Source organism: Enhydra lutris, unplaced genomic scaffold, assembly GCF_002288905.1.
Source record: "Enhydra lutris kenyoni isolate GAN:26980312 unplaced genomic scaffold, ASM228890v2 scaffoldscaffold39, whole genome shotgun sequence".
Lineage (NCBI taxonomy): Eukaryota > Metazoa > Chordata > Mammalia > Carnivora > Mustelidae > Enhydra > Enhydra lutris.
Genome location: NW_019154123.1, coordinates 14,030,800 through 14,057,714, shown reverse-complemented (window position 1 = coordinate 14,057,714; position 26,915 = coordinate 14,030,800). Strand labels below are relative to the sequence as shown.

At 39.3% G+C, this 26,915-nt stretch overlaps 2 protein-coding genes across 2 annotated transcripts in view; one reads left to right on the top strand and one right to left on the bottom strand.

Moving 5' to 3' along the window:
- The window catches only part of LOC111155119 (phosphoinositide-3-kinase regulatory subunit 4), an 81,187-nt gene extending 73,804 nt beyond the window's left edge, over nt 1-7,383 (top strand). The window contains exons 16-20 of the mRNA XM_022515184.1: nt 1,359-1,490; nt 4,914-5,014; nt 5,557-5,645; nt 5,940-6,048; nt 6,823-7,383. Of these exons, the coding sequence (XP_022370892.1) occupies nt 1,359-1,490; nt 4,914-5,014; nt 5,557-5,645; nt 5,940-6,048; nt 6,823-6,993 (602 nt within the window). The 3' untranslated portion in view covers nt 6,994-7,383. The remainder of the gene's footprint in view (nt 1-1,358; nt 1,491-4,913; nt 5,015-5,556; nt 5,646-5,939; nt 6,049-6,822) is intronic.
- Nucleotides 7,384-10,963: 3,580 nt separating this feature from the next.
- Nucleotides 10,964-26,915, bottom strand: part of LOC111155151 (collagen type VI alpha 6 chain) — a 115,068-nt gene continuing 99,116 nt past the window's right edge. Inside the window, exons 34-36 of the mRNA XM_022515229.1 lie at nt 23,233-23,904; nt 20,301-20,394; nt 10,964-11,174 (exon numbers count right to left, since the gene is read on the bottom strand). Coding sequence (XP_022370937.1) covers nt 10,964-11,174; nt 20,301-20,394; nt 23,233-23,904 — 977 coding nt within the window. The remainder of the gene's footprint in view (nt 11,175-20,300; nt 20,395-23,232; nt 23,905-26,915) is intronic.

Genomic DNA, 26,915 nt, shown 5'->3' with positions numbered 1-26,915 from the left:
TTTTGATGAGAGCATTTGAATTTGTGCAGACTTGGGTTTCAAATTCCAATAACCCCAGGCAAGCTGCATAGCTTCTCTGAGTCTTAGGACCCTCATCTTCAAATGGGGCTAATCCTTTCAGGGGCTGCTTTGAGGATTTAATGAATTAAAAGCATCTATCACAGGGCCTCGTACTGGAGAAGAGCTAAACGGTGGTTTCTTGCCCCATTATTCCTCCTTACCTCCCTTTCTCAAAGGCTGAAGGTGTACAATGTTATCTTGCTGGCTGCTTTCCTATTTTAGTTTCACATTTTGCCCCCATAAGGCTTTGAACCTGCCCCTTGAGAATGTATCACATCTCACTTTTTCCCATTTGCCATACTTTCTGAAGAATTATAATCTGTTGTGCTTGAATTTTGGTTTCCAGATTCCCTAACTTATATTTATGACATTGTTAAGTATCTGCCCTTTCCTTTATGTTTTTTTATATAGTTTATATGGAATACATTGTGTTTGCCTTTTGTGGGAATAAACTGTACAGGTTCAGGAAGATGTGATGCCAGGCCTATGTGTAGATAGGAAACTCTGTGAGTAGCTTAGTAAATGGCAGTGATGGCTCTCAGATGGCTCTCATCAACTTTGAGGGCAGCCAAACTACCTCGGCTGTTTGAGCCATTGTCCTGCAGTGGGGCAAGGTTGCAGAGGGACCCTGCTGCCCTTTTGCCTTTTCACACTCCTAGTATCTCCATTGGAATTGGAGACCAGTCCAAGAATATGCTCTGTGCCTCTGTCAGGACCAGCTGTTCAGTGTTGGGGTTGGCAGTATTCTTTGGAGATCGGGAGCTTCTCTGTGGAGTTTGTTGTGGGCAGATGTACGGGTACTCACTCCAGTTTCTGCTGTGATTGGGTATCAATACCGGTTTCCAGAATGTTTTGGAGAAAAGGGCACATGGAAATGATTGAAGTCTATAGCTTTAAAGCTGCTGCCACTGTGGGTTAGTTAAGTGATCACTGAATGCCACTAAAACATGGGTTTTGGTGATTTAAGGCATTCTGAATGCATTCTCAAATGCAGTTTATTTCTTCTCTAGACCATTTCTTCTCTAGTGCCTTTGGCAATTAATACTAGTGTAGTTAATGAATTATTCATTTTCAATTTACATTTATTTGACAATTATGTAGTAGCATTTTGATGTTCATTTTATATCTTTATTTAACAACTAGAAGTGCTTTGTGACCCCAGGGAGATAGCTTCATGAGAACAAAGGATGAATAAAACACATTCACACAAAGCTAGTGGTGTTTATTATTTGTATAAATGCAGCTTGGTGTACTTTAATCATTATATGGTAATCCCTTCGACCTTTTTCTCCTTTAAGGTACAAGCAGTGGTACTATGGCTTGTTGGGACATGAGGTTCCAGTTGCCAATTTCCAGTCACTGTCATCCTTCCAGGGCTCGAATCAGACGCCTCTCCATGCACCCTCTGTACCAGTCCTGGGTGATTGCAGGTAAAATGGAGGGCTGGCTTTCAGCTGTTGGAGGATGTTTTTGAAAGTGCATAATATGCTGCTGCCAAGACTCAAATTCTTAGAGTTATTTCACGTGTGAACCAAATCTTGATTTTGTTCTGTTTCTGATGATGCAAGTTCCTACCACTGCTATCTCGCTGTCATTTCATATTTATTATCCTTAAAAATGATCTCATTAATTGTACCATTACCTTCCATTTGTTTCCTTTCTCCCATATTTTTGTTGAAGCTGCCACCACCATCTTAGAAATCTGAGTTAGAAACCTTGACTCATCCTTGTCAGATGCCATTTCTTGTTGATGTGTTTCTGTTGTGTTTTTTGCAAGCTTCGCTTCCCATCCTTCCCCTCATTGGGCATTTGGATTTTCTTGTATGGATTCTTGGCAGGTCTTTGAAACTTACTTTCCTTATCTGTAAAATGTGGTTAAAAATACTTTCTTAGCAGAGTTGTAAGAATTTGAGATAAAACACTGTGTAGAGCACACAGCCTGGCATACGTGCAGTGCTTGGTAAATAGTAGCTCTTGCTGTTCTTATGTCTTCTCATTGGTTGTCTTGCATCTAGCCTCTTTGGTCCCTTCTCATATGCTGCTGCTGTCAAAGACTTTGTGTTGCCAAATTTGATGGCCATTGATCTGCTCACCTCTTACTTGACTCATCCTTTGGTCAGTTACAGTATCCTCTTTCTGAACTACTTTCCTTACATGACTTCAAGCACATCACTTTCTTGGTTCTCGTGTTCATTGATTTGCAGCTGATTCCCCATCTTCTTTTAAAATTGGCCTGCTCCACTGCCTCAGGGCTCAGTCTTTGGTCCTAACTCCTCCTCCTCCTACACTGGCTTTGCTGTATGACATTGTGCAGTTCCATGCTTTAAATAACACATTTATTCACAGTTTTATAGCTACTTAAAATCCCCACTAACATATCTAATAGACACCTTAAATTTGACATGTCTAAACCGAATACCTGGTTTCCTTACCCTGAGACAAAACTGTTCTTCCCACCATATTGTCCAAGTAAATGACAGCTCTTTTACTCGAGGTGCTCAGGAAGCCTGGTGTTGTCCTTGATTCTTCTTTCTCATCTTCCTTCTAGTCCTTTAGCCAGTCTTTTTTTTTTTTTTTTAAGATTTTATCCATTTATCTGACAGAGAGAGATCACAAGCAGGCAGAGAGGCAGGCAGAGAGAGGAGGAAGCAGGCTCCCTGCCGAGCAGAGAGCCCGATGTGGGGCTCGATCCCAGGAACCCGAGATCATGACCCGAGCCGAAGGCAGCGGCCCAACCCACTGAGCCACCCAGGCGCCCCTCCTTTAGCCAATCTTGTATGGTCCTAAAATACATTCAGAATCTGACCAATTTTTACTATTTCCATCACTGTCTCCCTTATCCAAACCACCATAATCTTTTGTCCCTATTAATACAATATGCTTGTAACTCCCTGCTTTAATCCTTACTTCTTAAGACTGTTCTTTCTGCTGTTCGGTACCTTCCCATTCCAAGTTACAGCCAGACTCCTTACTATATGGCCCAGATGCCTATTGGGGATATGCCCCTGCTACCTCTCTGACCTTTTTTTTATCAGTCAGGGTTCCAATAGGAAATGGATGGCATACCCAAGGTAGGGTAATTTGAGGATTTATTTTCAAAGAAACTATTGATGGAAGTATGATGTAGAGGTATCATAAAAGCACAATGAAATGGGGCTGGTATCAGAAGACGGCGGGGACGGGATGGTTACTGGAGTTTGCAGAGAAGCTGAGTAGAGAGGGCCGCCTTGAGAGGAGCAGTGAGTTTGACATGAGGGACACAGTCCCCCTGAGATGAGACATTCGTCTATCCCTTTGGTCTCCTACTATGGCTTCCACAGGCCTATATTAGTTCCCTATGGCCATTTATTCTTAGGTATAATAAATTACCACAAAGTTGGTAGCTTAAAATAACACACATTTATTCATTAACAGTTCTGGAGGCCAGAAATTTGAAATGAGTTTTGCTGAGCCAAGTTCAAGGTGGCAGCAGGGCCACATTACCCCTGTGGGGTTAGGGAAGAATCCATTCCCTTGCCTTTTCATGCTTCTGCAGCTGTATGCCTTGGCTCATGGGCCCCTTCTTCCATCTTCAGAGCCAACACCGTAGCATCTTGCTCCATTGTCCTTTTGTTTTCTGCTGTCAAGTCAGCCTCCCTCTTCTAAGGACACTGTGATTGCATTTAGGGCTCACTTGGACAACCCAGGAGAATCCCATCTTGAGGCCCTTAATTTAATCATATCTACAAAGTCACTATACAACATAAATTAACATGTATAGTCTCTGGAGATTAGGACCTACATATTCAGGGGGCTTTTAGTTGTTTACCACCGGCCAAATCCATGTAGAAGCCAGAGGGCACACACAGGGCCTATTGATGTGGCCTCTATGGATTAGCCTTGGAGTGGCGAATGGAACGTGGCTAGGCCTCCTATGCCTTTTCCTGACTCTCCCCCATGCTCAGCTCACCACAGCCACAGGGGCTTTCTGGCTTTCTCCTGGAATTAAGTACACTCCTGATTCAGGGCCTTTGCATTTTTTTGGTTTATTGTCTCCATTAGAATGTAAGTTCCATAAAATAGGGAATTTTTTTGTTGTTGTTGCATTTTTTGCCTCCTCTTCCTCAGCATCTAGGACGGGATAAGTTCATAGTACACATTGTTGGTTCAGTAGATATCAATGAAGGAATGTAGTATTGTCACCACCACCACCCCCCGAAACTCAAAAACGACTAAGGGATAATGTCTTTCTCAGGTCTACACTTCCCTTTTTCGATCCTGCCTTCATCTCCCATCCCTCCCTATCACAGATGTGCTTCAGTCACACCAATTACTCATTTTCCCAAAGAACACAAAACATTGTTTCTGCCTGAAATGACTTCCCTGTATGTCACCTCTATCTGCCCAGCTCTACTTGTTCTTTTAGTCCCAATGAAAATGTCTCCATGAGGGGACCTCAGTTCTTGCCAACGGATTGGATCTTTTCCTTGAGTTCAGGTGGAATTCTTTAGTTCTTTTTGCTCTCATTGTCTTAATCCTTTAAATATTTTTTTCTCTACTTCTAGACTGTAGGTTTCTTGAGGGCAGAATCTGTTTAGGCTTTACCTTTCTACTCCACAGTTCTCTTCAATGTGTTGTACACCAGTAAATATTTACTGGCAGTTTATTAAAACAGTCTGGTGACAGAGTCACAGTATTCTTTAAAAGTAGAGTGAGGATTTTTTGCAGGATCAGAAAAATAGAAAGAGGTACAGGCTGACTTGGATTATCTACCGAGATGTGGAAGCTCTGAGAATAGTGCTCTGAGAATAGAAGCTCTGAGAATAGCACTATTCCCAGAGCTGAGTAATGGTTCTGGCCTTTGTTTCCCTTAGCTGTGCAGGGCAACAATGAAGTATCCATGTGGGACATGGAGACTGGCGACAGAAGATTCACACTCTGGGCTAGCAGTGCACCACCACTCTCTGAGTTACAGGTTTGCCTCCAGTTTTTATTCTAAAGACTAGTCAAGTTTCCCATACCCCAAGCACTCAAACCTGGTATCTGTTGGGCTTTTGGGTTGTTTTAAATTAGTCTTAGGTGGCTTTCCCATTCTTCAGGCTTACTAACGTCTGGAAGATTTGGTTGCTAGCTCCATAAGGCTTGTGAGGTCTCTGTGGAGCCCCAGTAAAAATTTGGAGTAACTAGAATGTGACCCTCTTACCTACACTTTTTCCAGGTTGCCGCCCCAGGTACTTCACTGGGGCAAAATGTAAGAAAGAGGTTTTGTTCTCCTTTAGTTGGAGTCCTCCCAAATAGAAAATGTTAAGAGGCTGAAGAGATTTTGCCTTTTTATTCAGAATGATACAAAGCAAATGCATTTTAAGGTCCCAAAGAAAGACCTATAGAAGATACACATAAATGGTCTCTGATTTCTTCAGTTAATCAGAAGCCTGGAAAGCTACTGTCAGTTGACTTGTTTCTAGAAATGCCAACACTGGTGTCTTTAATTTGCTTCCTATTTCTTTCTTTTTAAAGCCCTCTCCTCACAGTGTCCATGGTATCTACTGTAGTCCTGCGGATGGAAATCCCATCCTTCTAACAGCTGGCTCAGACATGAAAATAAGGTACAATATCTGATAAAGGATACCTACTATGTAACACTTGAGAGAGATAATAAGGATAATATGTGGATGGATGCTCTGGTTAATGTTAAGGTGATATCAATGTTGGTAATGTTTATCCTCCACATCTTGCAGGAATAGCTATTAATACTTCATTTATCCCTAATTTTATGCTATTCCAGGAAAAATCTCTTTTCCTAATGAAAAAAAAAAAGTTATGTATTGATGAATATAAGTTAATGATCATTAATTCCTCCCCATCTCTAGATATGATCAACATTCGTTTTGTCTCTCTAGGTTTTGGGACCTGGCTTACCCAGAGAGGTCCTATGTTGTTGCAGGAAGTACTAGTTCTTCGTCTGTGTCCTACTATAGGAAAATAATTGAAGGCACTGAAGTTGTCCAGGTACAAGCAGTCTTGTTTTCTTTCAGCTTCTGTAGGCACAAAAATGACTTCGGCCAAGAGTGGCAGTATTTAAGAGAGGGGTTTATTTTCTATTGGCTTTTCTGTGGTTTTTTTTTTTTTTTGAAATTCACTTTTATTAAGGTATAATAAACATATTAAAGGCACACACATAAGTACACAGTTCGAAGTAAGCACTCTATACACTTGCTCAGTCTTTACAAGAAAGTACCTTTCTTACTTTCATTCTACAAATAAAGTTAAGCACCATGAAGTAACTTGTCTAAGATCATCCAGGTATTAGGCAGAAAAGCTGGGGTTCAGACCTGGCTATTGGAACTCCAAAGCTTATGTTCTTGAGTTGGGCAAAAACTTCATGTGAGATAATGAATCTGCAAGTGCCTGGGTCCTAGAAGGTGCTCAGTAAATGAATGAAAGCTTCCTTTATGACAGATAAGTATTTGCGTCCATATCCTGGTCATTTATACCCCTTTAATATAGGCTTTCTCTTTTTTCTTCTCATGGTGGCAGAAGGTAATACGGAAAATTTATAAACAGGCCAATAATTTGTACATATTTGTAAGTGGCCTACTTGTGGAAAACAGTATCATTTTGGACTCTTTTACTCAGTGTATTTGTGAAAGGATGACTACTTCACAGAAAGTTTTAGCTTTAATGACAACAACCTGTCCCAGAAGCAACAATATTGATAAGAGGTACAATGTAGTACAGGCTTTTAACTTCTGGCATTCTCCCTGACTTCTAACCATTAAACAGGAGATCCAGAATAAGCAGAAGGTGGGACCAAGTGATGACACCCCTCGGAGGGGCCCAGAATCTCTGCCTGTGGGACATCACGACATCATCACAGATGTGGCCACCTTCCAGACAACGCAGGGCTTCATTGTTACTGCATCTAGAGATGGGATTGTTAAGGTGTGGAAATGAAAAACTAGTGGTTTGTAAAATTTGTAATAAAGTTATATATATACTGTAACTTGAGAGGAAAGGTATTTTTAGAGGACAGAAGTGAGATTCCTTTTCAAAATCGTGTCTGTATATTTACTATTTCATTATTAAACAGATCCCATCCAAGGTGGTTAAGGAAGTTGCACTCGACTAATAAGCTCATGCATATCTCTGCAGGAATCAGCCAGACAACAGTATCTGGGACTTTTTATTGTATAGGTCACAGAGGTGAGGAATTTAAAATGCTAAGACTTACATGACCTAAGTTTACTTTGTATTGAAAAAAGTGGTTGTAAGCTATTAACAATGTAAACACATTTTTGCTATTAAAAGTGCTATTCAAACCAGCTAATAAACTGTATTCAAGCATCTTAAGTTTTTGTTTGTTTGTATTTTTTTTTTTTTTGGTGTTTTAAACAGTAAACCTGAGCAGAATAGTAAACTCTTCAGCAATATTTGTTCTGAAGAAATGGACTCAGTGTCACAAAGAATCTGTGTCAGAAATAAGTCTTATGCCCACATTTCTGGACTTGCAGTATTGTTCTTTCTGCTTTATATCTTTCTTCCTGATTTACAGTCTGCCTGATTATTTAACATTGGAACTGATCTGTGTGTCGACCCTTGAAAAATGTCTCTCCTTGGCCATTCTACTTGCTTTTGTCCAGTGTCAGTTAACTAAGCTGTTAAAAACATGCCAAACCTCTATACTTTTAAATTAAGACAAATTGGCCTTCCCCACAAAAATAAACCCTTCAGGCTTATCAATTATTATTTGTTTTTTTTTTTTTTTTATCAATTATTATCTGTACATGAACCTAATTGTCTCTTCACATTTAATTGTCATCCATTTGCTGAAGGGTTTATGGTGTTTAAAATACTTCATTTTTAAATTAGTTACATGAGTCTGTAAACCAAAGAGTTAAGTAGATAATCTGATTCTGGGGAAAACAGTACTTAAATTTAATTTTCTGTAATTATAGGATTCCATTATGGTACATGACAGTTTGCAGTGCATAGGTCTGTCTTTACAATTCAGTGCACTTAGTTTTTGTTTACCTAAGCTCATCAGAAAACCCTGTCATTCACAAAGGCCTGAGTTAGGAGTCTGGACCCTGACAAGGCTAGATAGCTAGTGGAACTGAAGGATTTGCAAAATTTGACACTGTCCTGTTACATTGCTTCTGCTTTCCTTTGTGTCTGTTAAGACCATATATCCAGAGTTTCTAGCTATTAAGTCAGATTTCATGTCTGCAGAGGTTGGAGGTCACCTGTTTGTGACAAACCTTTGGCCTTAGAAAGGCATTAAGCCTGGAGCCATTAGTGAAGTCACATGACTGACAAGCATGTAGAGAGGAAAAAAATGGAGTGGGCCAGTGGAGATGTGATCCTTTTTTCCCCTTATCTTCCTGCCATCCATTCCTCTTCCCACTTAAACTCCCCTTTAGAAAAGGGGGGCACTTGGTTGAATTGTTACTGAGTATTGCAATCTAAGGCTCTGTTGACTTGCATCTTTTTTAACCTTTTTTTTTTTAAACATGCTTGACTCATAGCTTACTGCCGAGATAATAGGCATGTCCCTTATAGTCAATTAATTTACATGTTTAAACCAGGAAGCACCACTGCCTATTTATGTGATTCTTGGTTTAAATAGGCGTTTAGTTAATTTATATTCACATTTTTGCTGTTTTTTTCCTTTAGAGAAAGAGGTAAATCGTGGGAAATGCTAATATTAGAGATTTCAAAAAAGGAACTTAGTAAATTTACAGTATGTTTCAAACCCTTCATCTATTAAGGATTAAAAAGATGAGCAGGGGGGGCGCTTGGGTGGCTCAGTGGGTTAAAGCCTCTGCCTTCGGCTCAGGTCATGATCCCGGGGTCCTGGGATCGGGCCCTATATCGGGCTCTCTGCTCCGCGGGGAGCCTGCTTCCTCCTCCTCTCTCTCTGCCTGCCTGTCTGCCTACTTGTGATCTCTGTCAAGTAAATAAATAAAATCTTAAAAAAAAAATGCTAAATAATCTCAATTACCAAGGGCAAAAATTTTTGGTGTACTTTATCAATGCAGAGAAAGTAGACAAATACATTTTTAAAGTATTGCTAGCAATAAACAGGAGGAGTTTTTGCTTAATCCAAAGTTAACCAGAAAAATCCTTTTTCATATTTTATTTATTTATTTGACAGAGATCACAAGTAGGCAGAGAGGCAGGCAGAGAGAGAGAGAGGAGGAAGCAGGCTCCCCGCTGAGCAGAGAGCCCGATGCAGGGCTCAATCCCAGCACCCTGGGATCATGACCTGAGCTGAAGGCAGAGGCTTTAACCCACTGAGCCACCCAGGCGCCCCAGAAAAATCCCTTTTATTAGAATACTTCTTAAATATTGCTCATCATTTTCCTCTACGTGAAACATGAAGTTTTCCTGAACCCCTAAGCACCGCTTAGGATATGAATAAAATTGATGTGCTCTATCCATCTGTTTCCTGAGTATGAATATGACATTGGGGGCTAACTATGGAGTTGCCTGAGTAAGGATGGCAGAAGTGGTTTTAAAACACAGTGGAGATGATCTTTCTTTCCTAGCTTTTATGAGGAGAGATCTAGAAAAGAAAATCACCTACTCGTCTTTGGAGTCAGTAGCCATCTGCTCCACGCATTCAGGCAGGGTGTCCCTCCTTGAAGAGAGTGACGTTCTACCAAGCAGGGCCATTGCTACCAACTCTGGAGCCAGCACTGAGAATTTGAGGTAAGGCCCAAACATTGTGTCTAAATTAATTAATTTGGTCTTTAGTTGTTGAAAATACTAGCCCATCATAAGATTAAGAATTCGTGATCTGGATGGATGGGTTGAGGGAGCAAGCTGTCAGAATGCTATTGGAGGCTAGGCATTCGGAAGACCTTTCTTCAACTTACTTTGATCTCTGTGCATCTCTTTACATCTCTGCAATTCCAAATGGATTTGTGGATTAAAACATTAACAACTTAATCTTTTCCAAACTCAATATGCCTTTAAAACTACTTAGATCTCAGTCAGTCCTATTTGGTACTGCTTACTATTGACTAAATAGCTATCTTACGGGTGAAAGTAACTCAGCTTCACCTATGACCAGTTGTCTTTACTCTCCTTGTCTAAAGAATGTATGGATTAGTGAAAAATAATATATTTAACGATGGTAAATAATAAAAGTCCATCAAAATGGCCAGGCAGGAGGCCCTATATAGTGAAGGAACTTCTATCTCAAAAGCAATTATTTATGTTTGGGGGGAATTAACAAGTTTCTCAGTGAGTTAAGGAGTAGTTGGAGCAGAGAACATTATTCTCTGCTTTTTACCTATCCTAGCAAGCAACTGCAGAAAGTGGGAGGAAACCTTCCAACACAAGCCTATCAGAAAGCTGGCCACTCCACAGAGTCAGTGATGTGTTTAAATGGTATCATGGAAAGCCAGATTATCAAAATTATGACATATAAGCATCAGTTTGTAAATGGAAATGTTGAGGTCTTTAAAACATTAACCTTTGGTTAAACGTGAGCATTAAACTGTATTAAGTAGAGAATGGAAGCTTGGTTTGCAGAAAGTGGACTGAACAGAGACCTGCAATTAAAAGAATTAGCACTGGCTTATGTATATACTATGTAAAATTTACCTTCAGATTATATCTCCATTGAACTTTGCAGAACACTTCTTTGATTCTTCCATCTTTTAATGCTAAGAGTTCTTGAATATATCAGAGTGCTGGAATTATGAGATATGCTCCAATAAATGGACAAGATTGACCTTAATACTGATGAGTGCAAAGGGTTAAATTGCCTAATAATCTACAACCTGTGTTTTGTCCAGCCCTCCAGATTGGACTTGTGGATATGGGTGGATATCCAAATAAAAGTTTCCCATAGTTATGGCAATGAATTTAGTTAGTTAAATCCACAGTTTTACCATGCTTCCTAAGGCTAAATTCTTCAAGCACTTCCTTTATCATATTGTTTTGGAGCAGTTTTTATCACCTTTTTTCCATTTTTAAAGGTATGGAATGTGTTTCTGGTAAGATTTCGAATAATATCATCACTGCTGCCTCTTGCTACTCTTGGAAGATATTTTTTATCTTGAAAGAACTTTGCCTTCTGTAATACATCTTCTTTGAGGGCAGTTTTATGTGGTCCAGGAATAAAGCTGTGCAACAAAAGAAGAGAAACATCACAGAAGATAAATGCCATTTCAACTTTAATAGACTATATTAATTCTGTCTTCCTAAATGTTGTCCCCATTCCTTGTTGCATCCTTCCTAGATGTACACTGTGCAGAAATACCAGAAGCTGAGACTGTGACATAAGACATCTTGTCAAAATATGCAAAATCATTTCAACAGCAAAGTTTCCTCTTCATGGAACATGTTCTACCCAGAACTTCATATGGCTGGCTTCCTCTGATTATTCAGGTCAGAGGTCAAATAGTACACCTCATTAGAGACTGCTACAGCTATAGTTTTCTCAGCACAATATGTTTATCTCACAACATATCACTGTCTGAACTTTTATTTACTTATAAACCTCTTTGTGATCTGTTCTCTATTCTACCCTCCCAGACAGAAAATTTCACAAGACGATACCTGGTAATCATAGTAATCCCAGGAATCTTAGAAGAGCATATAGTAGATACTCAATAAACATTTATAAATTGTTGAACACTACATCAAAAAGTAATGATGTACTATATGTTGGCTAACTGAACATAATAAAAAAAAGAGAAAAACCACAATTATCTAATGAAAACATGAAACTCCCTTCTTTCCTTTCTCCCTCCCACCCATCCATTCTTCCTTCCTTCCGTCTGTCCATCTATCCATATGTTGACTCTCTGTGGAAAGCACTAGGTTATGTATAGTGGGGGACATAGAGATAACACTCAGTCTGGTAGGCACATAAAGAGTCTGTCAACTGTAAAGGACAGCTGGGGTCAGACTCTGGAAGGCCAGAATGCCAGATTGACAGGTCAAGGAATCATAGAAGTCAAGTACTGACGGGAAGTCCTAACCTTATCCAATAAAACTGTGCTGTTGGAAATGTCCTATAATTCACTGGCCAGTATGGCAGTCACTAGCCACATATACCTATTGAGCACTTGAAATATGGTTAGTGTGACTGAGGAACTGAATTTATAATTTCATTTAATTGAAAGCTAGTGGTTACCATATTAGCGCAGGAAGGGAGCCATTTCAGACAACCTTATTTTACAGGGAGGTGATAGAAAGACCTTTAGGTCCATAAACGTTCTTCTATTCCAGCTGCACTACTTACTGGCTGAGAGCAGCTCTGAGCAAACCACTTAACTAGAGTGATTCTTGTGTCTTCAGGTGTAAAACGGTAATAAAGACAACCTATGTTGTGAGCAACATTCGAAATCCCCTAGGCTGATTACCATGGTGCTCTGTTGGTTACAGATGAGGAAACTGACTGCACATAGAGGTGAATATCAGGGACAGAACTGAGACTATAACCCAACATTCTGATACTAAGAGCTTGGTGTTACTTACATTGAACTTGATTTTTATCTGGGACACTATGAAAAACTATCAAGATATTTATTTATTAAAATATTTTATTTATTGTGGCACCTGGGTGGCTCGGTCAATTAAGCATATGCCTTTGGCTCAGGTCATGATCCCAGGGTCTTGGGATCAAGCCCCATATCAAGTTCCCCACTTGATGGGGAGTCTGCTTCTCCTTCTGCCCCTTTCCCCCCACTTGTGTTCTGTCTCTCTCAAATAAAAAAATCTTAAAAAAAAGTTTATTTAATTGAGAGAGAGCATGTGAGAAAGCATGGTGGGGGGAAGGCAGAGGGAGAAGCAGACTTCCTGCTGAGCAGGCCCAAGGCAGCCACTTAACTGACTGAGCCACCCAGCTGCCCCAACTATCAAGATATTTAGAATAAGAAAGTGAAATGAAAAAAAAGTCATGCTGTTAGGAACACCTGGGTATGGGTACAGAACCATAGGAAAGGAAATGCCCTGGGGCAGGCTGGATAGTTAAGAAGGTATGAGGACCTTGGCATATAAGCTCTTTGTAAATATTTTTAGAATGAATGTGTGAGAGCCTGGTTACATAAGAAGAGGTTTACCAATACTGATAAACCTCAAACATTTGCTGAATCCTGGTCAAGGGAAGAGTGGAGAGAACTCCAAAACATTGACATCAGAAAAGCAGAGCCAGTATTCACTACGATCCATTTCTTCATATTTGAATTTTTCTGCTTTCATGAGCTTTAAACCTGATCTCTTATGAAAACAAAGATATTTAGAAAACAAGTATGTGAAAGATAAAGAATTTAAAGTTAGTTCACATCTTTCTCTCACGTACACATGACATACATGCATGCATATGTGCACACACGCACACTCCACATAGTCCTCTTGCCTCTATATTGAGAGCTAGAAGCAAAGGAGACATCAAATCAACAAAGAACCATGCCATTATATACTACATGTCTGGGCTTCTGAAATTCTAATCCTAAAGTATATCTCCATTCACTTCCATCAGTGCTATCTGGAATATACCAAGTTGATCAACAGACTTCTCCCAGTTACCAAGAAAGCTAATTTCAGTGCAAATAGAATTTCTCACACCTTCTCCCATTTTTGCTCTTCTATTTTCTTATTTCCAGAACTAAATATTAGGACCTCAAATTCTCCAGAGCTGTAATTGTTTATATGTGCAGAACATGGCTTCACCAATCATGGAGAATGTATGCTTTTGAATCTCGATCACACCATTTTCATGTCTTGGTTCCCCTCCCCCAACCTCCCTCTTTCTATTGGATCCTTTTTATGATAAGTTGTTATCTTTGTTATATTCCTCCCTCTCTTTGTTAAGAAAAAGCTGTTAAACTGGTAAATATGACATTGCTATCTTTTCCCCCCAAATTTGATTCTCAAAAGGTTTGAACATGATAAATATTATGTCTCTGGACTTTTTTCACTAGTATACACAGGAGCTTGTATTTGATTAGCATCAGGTAAGAATCATTTGATTACCCTGTTTGGGAACCATATAGAATTCCTGTTTTTCCTTTTATCCCATATTGTTGAAATACTTCTTTACTGATTGGTAACTCCAATAATAGGCAGTCAAGATAAAGAAACAGGAATGAAATACAGCCAGTCAATTTGCATCCTGTACCCAACTCTAGTAAAGCTTGTGTAAAGTCTGGCGGCTAGACAAAATGAGGTGGATAGGACTCTGTAGATTTCAGTTCTCTGTGATGACAGATCCCTCCATCTATGCAGATAATCAGGAGTCAACTCTGCTGCATTTACTAGTTGACTGGATGCACTGGAGTCAAAAATGCAGACAAGAGTGCCTCTATTTCGGGAATCCTTTTTAATATGCATCTTGTGTGTCTAGAAAACATACTTTGGAAGGTAGAATTACAACAGATGTCTTATTCATATGACATTGGTGACTCTGTCCATTTTTTACAATTTGATTGTTCTGGCTCTGGTCTGTCAGCGCTTTCAAGTCTGGCACAACAGCTTCCCTCACTGGATGAAGCTATAAGCAGGGGCTTTCTGTCTTTTATTGTCTCTGAGTGGATCTAAGCACTTATGAAGAGGCTGCCTTACAGTCTCACCCTTACTGGCCATCTGTCTCCTTGATTGCTTGTGTTCAGTTCCTATCTTTTCCATCTGGTAAGAACCAGCTTCTACCTCTATTTCTCAAAATCTCACAGTGGAATCATCTAATTCTTATGCAAGTCATTCTGAGACTTGGCAAGTCATCTTTATGGCCAGGCATCTTGCCTAACAGGCATTCTCAGCTCCCTCAATTATGTGCTCAATTCTGCCTCACTTCTCTTGAAAGGCTCAGGCAGGGAGTTTGTGAAGCATCTGTGTGGCTTGTTACTTTTTATTACGGTCTTTGGTCACTTAGAGAAGGCCTGCGGTGTCCTAGGCTGTCTCCATCAAGAAGTTCAGCCACAGTGGTATGGATTTCATGTCTCAATTCCTGATGTCCCAGCCATTTCCTGTCATTTCTCTGTTTCAGATTCATAGGAGAAGCTGAGCCTCAAGGATAGCTGGGCAATGTGAAGAAGGGAGGAAACATCCTGTCGAATAGTACCATGAATCCCCTCTGTTCATGTTGATCTTTGAACAAAATGCATGGTAGGAATAGTTTCCAAAAATGGGTTTTAATTTTTATAGGCTGGCTTCAGTGTCTGCCTTTGGCGATTATGGCCAGCTACATATTATGTGGAGCCTAGTGCAAATGCAGATGGGAAGCTCCTTTCCATGCTGCCAGACACCTGCAGCAGGGGGAGCCCTGCTCTTTGTGGACCGACCGCACAGGCCTGCTTTAGGCCTGAATTCAGGAAGCATTTGCTGCTGGACAGTTCCCTGCTTCCCAGCAAGGTAAGCACATTTGAAGCAGAGGCTTCTCAGAGCTTCTGGAGCTGGGGCATCTGGATTGAGAGTGCCTCTCTGGCCCCGATCACCACACAGAAATTCAGACACTGCACACTAAAAGTAGGCACACACTATTCAAGGCATTTGCCTAAGTGTGATTCCCAGGGGCTAGTACACATTTGATTTCACTCAGATGTGGGGCCCACATGTGTATGGCAGTACAGTATGATTTTTCCACTGAGACACTCGCCTAACTACAAATCATTTCTAATTAAAAAAAAAAAGTAATGTTCATACAAAAAAAATATGTATATTATTACGTTTTAAGAGAACTTTTGCCTTTATTGATACTCTTAAAATATCTTAATTAAAAAATATTAAGTTCTACTCTGATTCCTTTCTTTGGGTATATATATTTTTTCTTCTATAACATCTCAAGAGCAATGTTTATCTTATTACCTTTTAGAGTTCTAAATTTTCCCTAACATAAGACTTAAGACTATAAACTTTCCTAAGTTATGACTTCTGACATGTCCCACAAATTCTGACATAACATCTTGATTATTATACAGTTCTAAGTGTTTTAAAGTTTTCATTATATTTCTTTACCTTATTTAGAAATGTGATTTTAGTTTAAAAATGTATGGACTTTAAAAACCTTTTTATTTAATTTCTAACTTAATCGAATTCCAATCAGTTTGGACTGTATGACACTAGTTCTTAGAGCTGTGTTGACACCTACTTGATAAGTTAAAAACTGCACCATGAACACCTGGTAAACTCTCCACCTTGATTCAACTAGCTGTTAATGTTACCTGTGTTCTTCGGAAGAATGTCTTGTTGCTCTATGCATGGTTCTAAATGAACCTATTAAATCAAGTTTGTTACTTATGATGAAATCTTTAATGTCTTTACTCATTTTTGTTTGCTTGACCATTCAGTGTTCAAACTGGTGTACTGAAGGGCACCTGGGTGGCTCAGTGGGTTAAGCTGCTGCCTTTGGCTCAGATCATGATCTCAGGGTCCTGGGATCGAACCCCGCATAGGGCTCTCTGCTCAGCAGGGAGCCTGCTTCCCTTCCTCTCTCACTGACTGCCTCTCTGCCTACTTGTGATCTCTGTCGAATAAATAAATAAAATCTTAAAAAAAAAATGGTGTACTGAAATCTCCTACTCTAATGATAGTTCAGTGGCAATTTCTCCTTGCAGTTTTTTAATCTCCACTTTGTGTCTTTTAAGATTTTGTTACCCTCTTAGAAATCTGGAATTGTTAAATCTTCTTCATGAATTGAACACTTTGTCACCATGCAGTGGCTTTTTATCCCTGTAATACGGTTTCGTTAAAGAGAATATTTTATTTGATACTAATATGTTATATTCTAGTTTTGTTTTTCTGGTTACAGTAGTTTCCAGATTTTAAAAAAATTTACCTGATATTTTCCTTACAATTTTTCTTCCAACTTTTCCTTGTCCTTATTTTGTGGCCGTGTCTCTATAATTGAAAGCAAGTTATAGCTGGATTTTATTTTGTTTCTTAAGTCCATCCATCTCTGTAACTGACATGTTTAGTTTGTGTTTATGACAACCCCTAATATATTTCAGTGGATTTGATTCTGTTTTAATTTCATGCTATTTGTCCTCCCCCACCTTTTCTCACCCTTTTATTTTGTGTTTTTTTTTTTTAGATTTTACTTATTTATTTGACAGAGAGAGACAGAGAGAGATCACAAGTAGGCAGAGAGAGAGGGGGAAGTGGCTTCCCGTTGAGCAGAGAGCCTGATGCGGGGCTCGATCCCAGGACCCTGAGATCATGACCTGAGCCGAAGGCAGAGGCTTAAACCTCTGAGCCACCTGGGTGCCACTTTCTCACCCTTAAAAAATATATATTTATGTTGTTTTTATTCCGTTTTCCTGCACTACTTTTTTGGTAGTTAGCTACTTTCCATATTTCTTTTTCACAGGCGCCGTCATAATTTCTAGTGGATTTTTAAGAGAGTCTAAATTTTTCAGTAGCCTGCCAGCCCAAATATTTCAAGTTCCTAGAACCCTTAACTCCATTTACCTCTACATGACATGTCTTATTATTGTTCCATTTTTCAGTACCACCTTTTTTACCTTACAGGCTCAACTTCATTTTTTTAAATAAAAGATTATTTTATTGTCCAATATATTTTCTCAAGTTTAAATAATATTTGTTAATATGTATTGTCTTAGTACAATTTTTTTTTCTGTTAAACCACTAGGTGGTTTATTTTTTTTTTCGTACCTTTGTTAACCAAAAAAATGGCTTTTTTGTAACCCTACAAATTAGATATTATTATTACTTAAAAATCTAGCATTTAGATTTTCCTAAATATTGTCAAATTTTGATGATTTATTAGTGTTCCATCTCAGCTTTTCCTTCCATAGTCATTTTTATTTTTCTTGAACTATGTACTTCAGAAGTTCCTTTAGTAAAGGTCTTTGTGGTGAACGGTTGTTTTTTGTTTATCCTAATTATCTTTGTTATACCATTATTTTTAAAAGTCGGTTTAAGTTGATCAAAATATTCTTCCATTAGTTTAGAAGTTCTTAACAGTTTTGCGGCTTCCACTATTGCTACTGATAATCCAGCTGCCAGCCTAATTGTAGTTTCTTTGTAGATAACCTCTCTCTCAGGCTGCTTTTTCCTTTGGCTTGGTTTCTGCATTCTCCTATGCCATGTCCAACTTGCTTTCTTTTTATTTATCCTGCCTCTTGTACCTTGTCTTTTCTTCATCTCTTAATTTATATCTTTCATAAACTCTTGAAAATGCTCATCTCTTCATGTATTTGAATATTATCTCATTTATTATTTGTTTTGTCTGATTTCAAGAATTCCAATTTGATATAGATCTTTCCATTCTGTTCTGTCTCTAAACTTCTTACATGTATCTTCTCTGCATTCTGAGTGATTTTTTCAGCTTTATTTTCCAGTTCATTATGTTTCTCTTTAGATGTGTCTATTATTCTGTTTAATTCATCCACTGAGTTTTATTTTTTAATTCACAGAATAAGAACAAAACTATGAATAAATAAATACCTGTATACTTTTCACCTACCTGGTTCTCCAAATGTTACCATCTTGTTCCTCTGTGTGTGTATATACACATATATGCATACACACATCCATATAAGCATATATACTCATATATGCATGTACACACACACACACAAAAGCCCATCCTATTTTCTTTTAGGAAAACCATCTGAAAATAGGCTGCAGACATTATACATGTTACTTTTAAATACTTCAATATACCTAACCTATCTTAAGAACAAAAACATTCTCTCATATGAGTATATTATTACTACACATAAGGACAGCCACATGAAGCAATAATAGCATTTGACATATTATTCACACTCAGATTTCCTCAGTTGTCCACTAGATGTCATTTATCATAAGCTTTCTTTCTGACCTAGGATCCAGTCAAAGTTCACTCTATTACATTTGATGGTTATGTCTCCTTAGTCTCTCCCACTTTAGAATAGTACCCAACAACCTCTTGCTGCTCATGGCATTGATACCTCGGACTAGTCAGCTATTCTGAAGAAAACTCCACATTCTGGAATTGGCTAATGGTTTCCTCATTATGAGATGTGGGTCAAACATTCCCTGCAAGAATCTCACACAGCTGATGTATCTCCCCCTGCACCACTGCAGGAAGCACATAATGTCGAATCTTGGTCACAGTGGGAACTGCCAGATCTTACCATGTACATGCACATTTCCTTTCTTTGTAATTAATAAGTTAGCACTATGTGAATGTTCTGGGAGACTGTGAAATAGCCTGTTCCCAAATAACCTGTCACCCAGTGGTTTTAGCATTCCTTCATTCTTGCCTAACTCCATTATTACAGTGGAGATTACAAATTGGTGATTTTTAAAAAAAGATTTATTTATACATATTTAATGCATATTTATTAATATGTTTATTTAATATTATTTATAGTAATATTGATTATATTAATATATTAATAAATATTTATACATATCTAATACATACACATATTTAATTTTTTAAAAAGATTTATTCATACATAAATCATGTGCTCTCAGAGAGCGCACATGAGCAGGAGGGGCAGAGGGAGAGGGAGAGAGATTCCCAAGTAGACTCTGCTGAGCACAGAACCCGAGCAGAGCGTGATCTTGTGACTTGGAGATCATGACCTGAGCCAAAACCAAAAGCTGGACACTTAACCAACTGCATCACCCAGGTGCCCCACAAATTGGTGATTTTTTAAATTTTACCGTTTTTTTCTATATTTATTAGGTAGCATACTTCTATAAAAAAAGAGCTTTTACTACCCTCCTCCCTTTTTGGATCTCTATATAGACTTACGGATTTTAAAAATTCATTTTGTTGTAATCCATTAACATTCTTTCTGATATGAAACTGTCCAAAATCAGACCAGTGAGAATCTTTTCAAGATAGCCCCTTTGTCCATTTGACAAGACACTGCTAGTTTTTGGCTACTTCCTTGCTTTCTGGCATAATAAATATTTGAGAGTCGTATTGTACTTCCCAGCTATAGTCTAGAATTTAGCTTTTTCCTCTCCAAGAAACCCTGGTTCCTTTGAGCGGGGAATGATATTTAGAGACCACTATCTGGTCATTATCCCTGTTGTCACTGAAGTGTCCCATTGGTTGTTTAATTTCCACATTTAGATTTTCTACTTTTAAAAATCTCTGGTTATTTTTTCAGATCAACCTGGTCATTTTTTATTATCTCTTATACCCTCAAATTATATTTTAATATTATGTAACAATAGATTTTGTCCAAATAGGATGGAAGAGGAAGGAGAGAGAGAAGAGGAGGAGGAAGAAATTACAGAGAATGAGGAGAAGAAAGATTCAAGTTCTTTCAAGCTGAAAATACCTTCGCCACTGCTGCGGGGGCGGCTTCAGGTCTGTAGAGCTGAGTCTGCTGCACTTCATTTTCAAGTTTAAGGGTGGATATTTGTTGATTGCACCTAGGAAGAGAAGTCTGTGATGAGTCTCTTATTCATGGCTATTAACATTACAGCAATCTGCTCTGTGTGCCAAATATCACTTCACTGTTTTCGATATTCATCAAAGGAAGATAGCAACTAAGGTGGCCATATAAGAGATGAAAGCAAGTTTCTCAGGGGAGTCTCTAAAAAGGGGTTTAGAAAATACATCTCTGCTGAATTTATAGGCAATGCATTCAACTTACTTTTCAATAAGATGCCTTTAGCTACTAAAGTTGGTCAATGTTAGAGGAGATATTATGAGCTAGTCCTAAAAGTCTGGTCTCTAATTGACATGAACTATTCAGAATAGCTATTTTTTAATTTGCTCTTTTGCAATATCAAAATGCAAAGGGAAAGGGATATTCCCTTTATGGTTTCTGTATCATTAACCGCAGTAACAATAGTGCCATCTTGGGTTTAATTCATTAGTGGCTCACTTCATTTGGAAGTATATTAATTTTTTATAATAATAAAGCATGCCTCTTCCCGCACAATTTAAACACTTAAAAGCCATTTTTGATGGGAAACTTTTAAAAATATTTATTTCCTTGAAGCATTAAACTGAATAGACTTGGTAAACGCAATTAAATCTCGTCCTTGCTGCTCAAGGGTCATTAAGTAGCAAGTTCATCCCCGGCTGTGATACAGCATTGTCTCTAAAGCTACTGTTGCAGACTGGATTGTGTGATTCTAGACTGAATGGCCCAAGACTGTGATGTTGTGCATTTTACTTTTTATCTGTCCTAGTTCTAAGCATCAGGTTGTCTGTCAGTTTTGTTTCTCTCAGAAAATGTGTTATTTCTGATGTGGACTGTGCTTGATGGCCACCTTGATCATAGCGTGGTGTTAAATAAGAGAGAGGGAGCTGCACTAGAATCCCCAAGAGGGCAGTGACGGTGTCTGTTTGGTCACTCCTTGATACTGCCACACCTTGGGGCACCTGGGTAGCTCCGTTGGTTAAGCATCTGACTTAATTTGGCTCAGGTCGTGATCTCAGGGTCCTGAGAATGTGCCCTGTGTTGGACCCTGTGCTCAGCACAGATTTGCTTGAGATTCTTTCCCCTCCTTTCTCCCCCCTTTGCTCCTCCCCCACAGCTCATGTTCTCTAAAATGAATATATATATATATATTTTAAAGATAGCTCCACACCCAAACTGTGAGTGGTCGGTGTAGGTACCTGATACATATGTGTAGCTGTTGAATGAGCATGAGACTGTGGGTTTGCTATATGATTATGTTAAAGCCTTTTCAACTTCTACTTTTACAGCTATATTTCAAAGACGGGAGATTTCTAGATACTTAAGTTCTAGAAAAGTAGTGTATAATTGTGTCACAGTTACGGTTTTCTGAAAGCACTGTATATATCTCTCACCTAGCCCAAGTAATTCTTAAGGCATCTCTTCCCTTCCCTGGGTAGTAGTGGAGTGTCATTTTTATCTAACCATACAGTTTGACTAATTACCATGAAACACCATGAAGAATTTCCGGGGACTGAGGAAAGAAATTCCATCTTAAATGTTTTTTTTTATTTTTTTTAGCCTCATAAAGAGTGTTTCTTTACAAGTTTCTCAGTCTTTCAGTGTGTTCTTTTGTTTTACCCTTACAAATGCCTTGTAATTACTTTTTTCAGAATGATTCCTGGCCCCCCCCATTTTTTCCTTTTTTCTAACTCCTCTTTCTGATATCTATTCAAAAACACGTCCACATAAATTTCATTCTAGGAGCTTGTGGCTCCAGTGTTTCTCAAACTATAATGTGCATATGAGTCACCTGGCAATTTGATAAAAAGCAGATTCTAATTCAGAATGTCTGGAGTAGGGCCTGAAATTCTGCATTTTCCACGAGCTCCCAGATAATGCTGATGATGTAGGTCCTAGACTCACATTTGGAGAAGCACAGGACTAGGGGACATGACATTAGTACCATCAGCAATTTCCCACCTCACCTATAGTGACTCGTCCGTCTTTGCAAACTTAGCTGGTCTCACTTTGTAATGTCAGTGACCAGTTTGAGACATGATCAGAATCTCCTGCAAGGTACATGGGGTATTCTTTAGCCTGTGTATTCACTTTTATCTGGACTCTAAGGGCTCATTGACCATGAAAATGTTTAGAAATCTGACAACTTTAGAACCTCCAGAGTCATAGTAGGACATTTTTTTTTTTTTACCCATTCCACTGCATACAAAGTGAATTGCATACTTTCAAGGCAAAATTATTTCAAGAAATACAGCCCATGTTTCTTTTTTATGAGCACGTTACACTAATTGCTGGTATCATAAAAAGTCATTAACAAGGCTGAGAAAGTTTTGCAGGGTTGTATCTTTCATTCTGACAGGTAAAATTGTATCTCTTATACCTGAAACTCTGCCTTTGGAACTTGTAAAAAACCAAAGCGAGAACTGTTGAATTTTTCTTTAGCTTTCTCTTTTGGTGTGTTAACTGATGAAGCTTACCTTCAAAGGGTAGTGTGTTAATGTTACATGGCAAGGATTTCTACTTTATAGCTAAGGTCCAGGCTGTGACTCCCCCCACCCCCGCCTATATTGCTCTATGCAGACAGATGTGTGAGCAGCTGCTTGTTATGATTGCTTCTCCATAGGAACCAGAGGCATAAAAAAGATGAGCCAGAAAATTAAATGCTAGAAACTAGAGGTTTCCTCCCTCCACCATCCATCATTACACATTTTCCTTTATGACCCTGCAGTGCCCTTGAAGACAGAGATTTCCAAGAATCCATTGTCAGTTCATCAACCCTTCTCTTGGGAATACCAAATATACTCCTAATGTGTAAGAAAGAACAGATTTTATGACTTACGCCTGATTGAGTTTACAAAAGATTTCACAAACTTCACACTGTATCTGTGGTCAGGTTTATGAATTCGGCCAAGCTGGACCAAGTGGTGATCCAAAGGGTAGCTGGCTAGATCTTCCAGTTCCTTGTCATTCCAAGCCAGGCCAAGGGAAAACACAAATAGGGCATAACCTTGACATTTGGCTCTCAAGGATTCTTTCTTTAAGGTTTCCCTGTCCAAGTGACTGGTTTCCCCTGCAGATATCACAAATATGACTTTGTTTCTTCTCATATTGGGTGTATTTAAAAAAATATTGTCCAGGGTCCACTGTAAGGCATGACCGATGAAAGCATCTCCATTTAGTTGTTGAACTGATTCTTCCAGGTGTCTCTTCATGAGGCGTTTGCTATTGTAGGTGGTAAGGTTGAACTCAGTTCTAACAGGACTCTTCTGAGTGTTGGGTAGGAAGTTGGGGGGAGCATGGCTTAAGAGGGCTACCCGGTCTCCAGTGACAGAGGTCTCAGGCTCTGGGGTGATCTCAAAGTGATCTAAGAGTGCTCCCAAAAAGTGTCTTATGTCTTCAAATTCAGCACTTCCCACATGCCGGGAGCTGTCCAGAAGAAAAGCAGCATCCATGTAAGACTCTGCAGGGGGTGGTTTGGCTTGATCGCAAAAAGGGTCCGGCTTGCATACATCTGCAGACCAAAAGTCGCATAGGGTTATTAGTAAAACAGACTGGAGAAAAGATAGCATCTCAAATATTTTAACATTTGGAAACTGCATAGTTTTTGATATTAAAAGAATTATTAAATGACTTTGATATTAACAATGAAAGATTCATAATTTGCATCTGTATTTAAAATGTACAGATTTTACACCCAGCTGGCATCTTGAATTCCATTCACTAAGGCATCTATCTGACTTTTAAAAATTAGGCTGCTTTCCACAGATGTTTAATCTTGGCTGTATTTTAAGTTTATAAAGATTGAAGTGGACAGTTTATCTCATTTAAGAGTATACCTTTTCATGACGTAAAAGCTGATGATCTTTCTAGATAGACAAGACAGGTAAAGCAACGGTCCTTATCATTATGCTCAGAATCTTCTACTATGAAATGTAGTATGCTTTTAAAAATTGGGGAAAAAGCAATGAATTCTTATACTTCCATTTAAATAAAGGTTTGTAACTCAATGTCCACCTGGGTGTGGACACTAAGGACAAAGCTATAGCTCATGTTTGTATCTCCAGTGTGTTTATTAGTTGAAAGCTTAATACGTGTTTGTTAAATACATGAATATAAATATTGCATATTAATATCCTTTCATTAAAATAGGGTCATTTAAATAAATATGCATGTCTCATTTAGCAAAAGAATGTGTCGTAATAAAACAAAAAGTGAATTCCACTGAATCTGACCACAATAAATATTCAGAGGAATAAAAAAATTTGGAAATGGAAGGATCTTAGAGATCACCTAATCTAATTTTACAGAAGAGACTAATGGTAAGAGGTAAAATCATTCTGTCAAACAATATGCAAGTGTTTCTAGAAGTTTCTATATGGTGTGAGGTCAGGGTTTATTGTGAGAGACAGGGCTATGTGGTGGTATGGCAGTGGGAGGCCCCTTGGCCTAAAAGCCAGGATACCTGGGCTCTGGTCTTAGCCAAGTCACCACTAGGCCTTAATTCTGCAGAGTTAGGTAGGGGGGTCAGATTCACCCAGAGAACCCTTCCAAGGCCAACCTCTGCAATCTTGAGGTTTGTAGTAATAGTTAATGGTTAAGGCTGAGAATGCCTTTTTAAGGACTAAAGAAAAGTGAAATGGAATGACAAGCGTGTGGACAGCTGGCACTTAGATGTGTGCCTGGGGCAGGAATAAAAGCAGTCAGATGAAAGGTTAAAAACCAGAATGCAGGGGCGCCTGGGTGGCTCAGTGGGTTAAAGCCTCTGCCTTGGGCTCAGGTCATGATCCCAGGGTCCTGGGATCGAGCCCCGCATCGGGCTCTCTGGGCAGCGGGGAGCCTGCTTCCCCTTCTCTCTCTCTCTGCCTGCCTCTCTGCCTACTTGTGATCTCTGTCTGTCAAATAAATAAATAAAATCTTAAAAAAAAAAAAACCCAGAATGCAGATCCCTGGGGATGTAGCAAACTTTCTAACTTCAGTCTTGCTCATGGTCTCCATAAAGATGTGGCTTTGCACAAGTTATGTTTCCCTTACTGAAATTTGGTACAATTTTACGACCATGTTTAATGGTCAAATGACAGAACAGTCACCTGTGTGCTAGGCAGTTTCTAAAATCAGAGACAGCAGGCTTCCCATTTGCTCAATTTTGTGGGATTTTTTAATTGCAAGAAACGATAGCCAAAATATCTTCCCTTATATGCCTCAGAGACAAAACAAGGATTTAAGCCAAGAAATGGGGCCAAAATCTATCCCCAGTCACACATGTACAACTTCTGACTGTAACATACCAGCACAGAAGTGTAACTGATGTGTCTGAAAGCTGTGCTGAAGCTGGGGTGGGAAGCCTCCCTCACAGCACAGCCAGCCACTGCGTTGAGTAAGAGGACCAATGCCTACCCAGCCCTGTGCCATAGACAGGGACAGAGGGAGGGAGAGAGGAAGGTGGGAGGGAGAAGGGAGAAGGGAGAAGGGGGAGGGGAAGGGGAAGGGAGGAGAGAGACTAGTGAGTACTGGGCCACAGTGGAAGAGACAGAATAGAGGGGTGTCTGAAGCAATTCCACTTCTAAGAGTTACTGCCTCCCTGTGAGGTCACTTACATGGGAAGCACTAGCATCTCATTGACACACATGGAGAAGGAGAGGAATCAACCATTTTCTTCAAGACCAAATACCAAGTGCCAGGGAGAATAACAGGTCTTGTTACTCATAAATGGCAGTGTTGTGAGGCTAGCCTTTCTGGGTCTCCTCTGGCTGTGCCGTAGGCAAATTATCTCACCTCTCCAAGCCCCATTTTTGTCATCTGTCGAGTGGAGCTAGTAATAGTTCAGATGTCTCAGGGTGATTGTAAGGATGGGATACAACAACGAGAAGAGTGCTTGGAACAGAATAAGCTCAACTGTTTCAACATTAACTATCACCAGCACCACCACCAATGTTTTAGAAAGCCATTAGAACAGGGCATGGCTCCTAAGAAACATCTGGCAACTGCTAGAAATCACACACACTGATGACTGCAGTGGCTTCCACCGTCTTCATAATTATTGGATCACTCAACTTACCAGCATATACTCACCCACAGCTGCCTCTCTAGCTAGGCCTATAGATTGTGCATAAAATAACAGCCACAGACAAACCAGCATGGAAAATCTTTCTGATTCTTCTTTGCAATGAAAAATGTATGGATTTCTACTAATTTCCACTTGTACTATAAAGCATTTCTTGAGGGGTTGTGAACATCTGAGATTTAGAAGACACATAAATAAACTTTACAGCATGAAAACCTTGGCAATGAGATAGGCTGAGTTTTCCTAATAATGGTTACCGTTTCCTGGAAGCTGCAGAAGTGTGGAGGGCCGTAATGCAGTCCTCCTGCTAGGAGCCCTGCTGGCTGGGGCTCCATGTGCGGACCATGCAGTATGAGGAAGTGAGCCCAATGCCCCATGGAAATCTTCCCAAGGCCTCTTGTACCCCTGCTTCCAAGGTCCAGTTATTCGTGCCAACAGTGACTCAGTGTGCTTAACAGCCC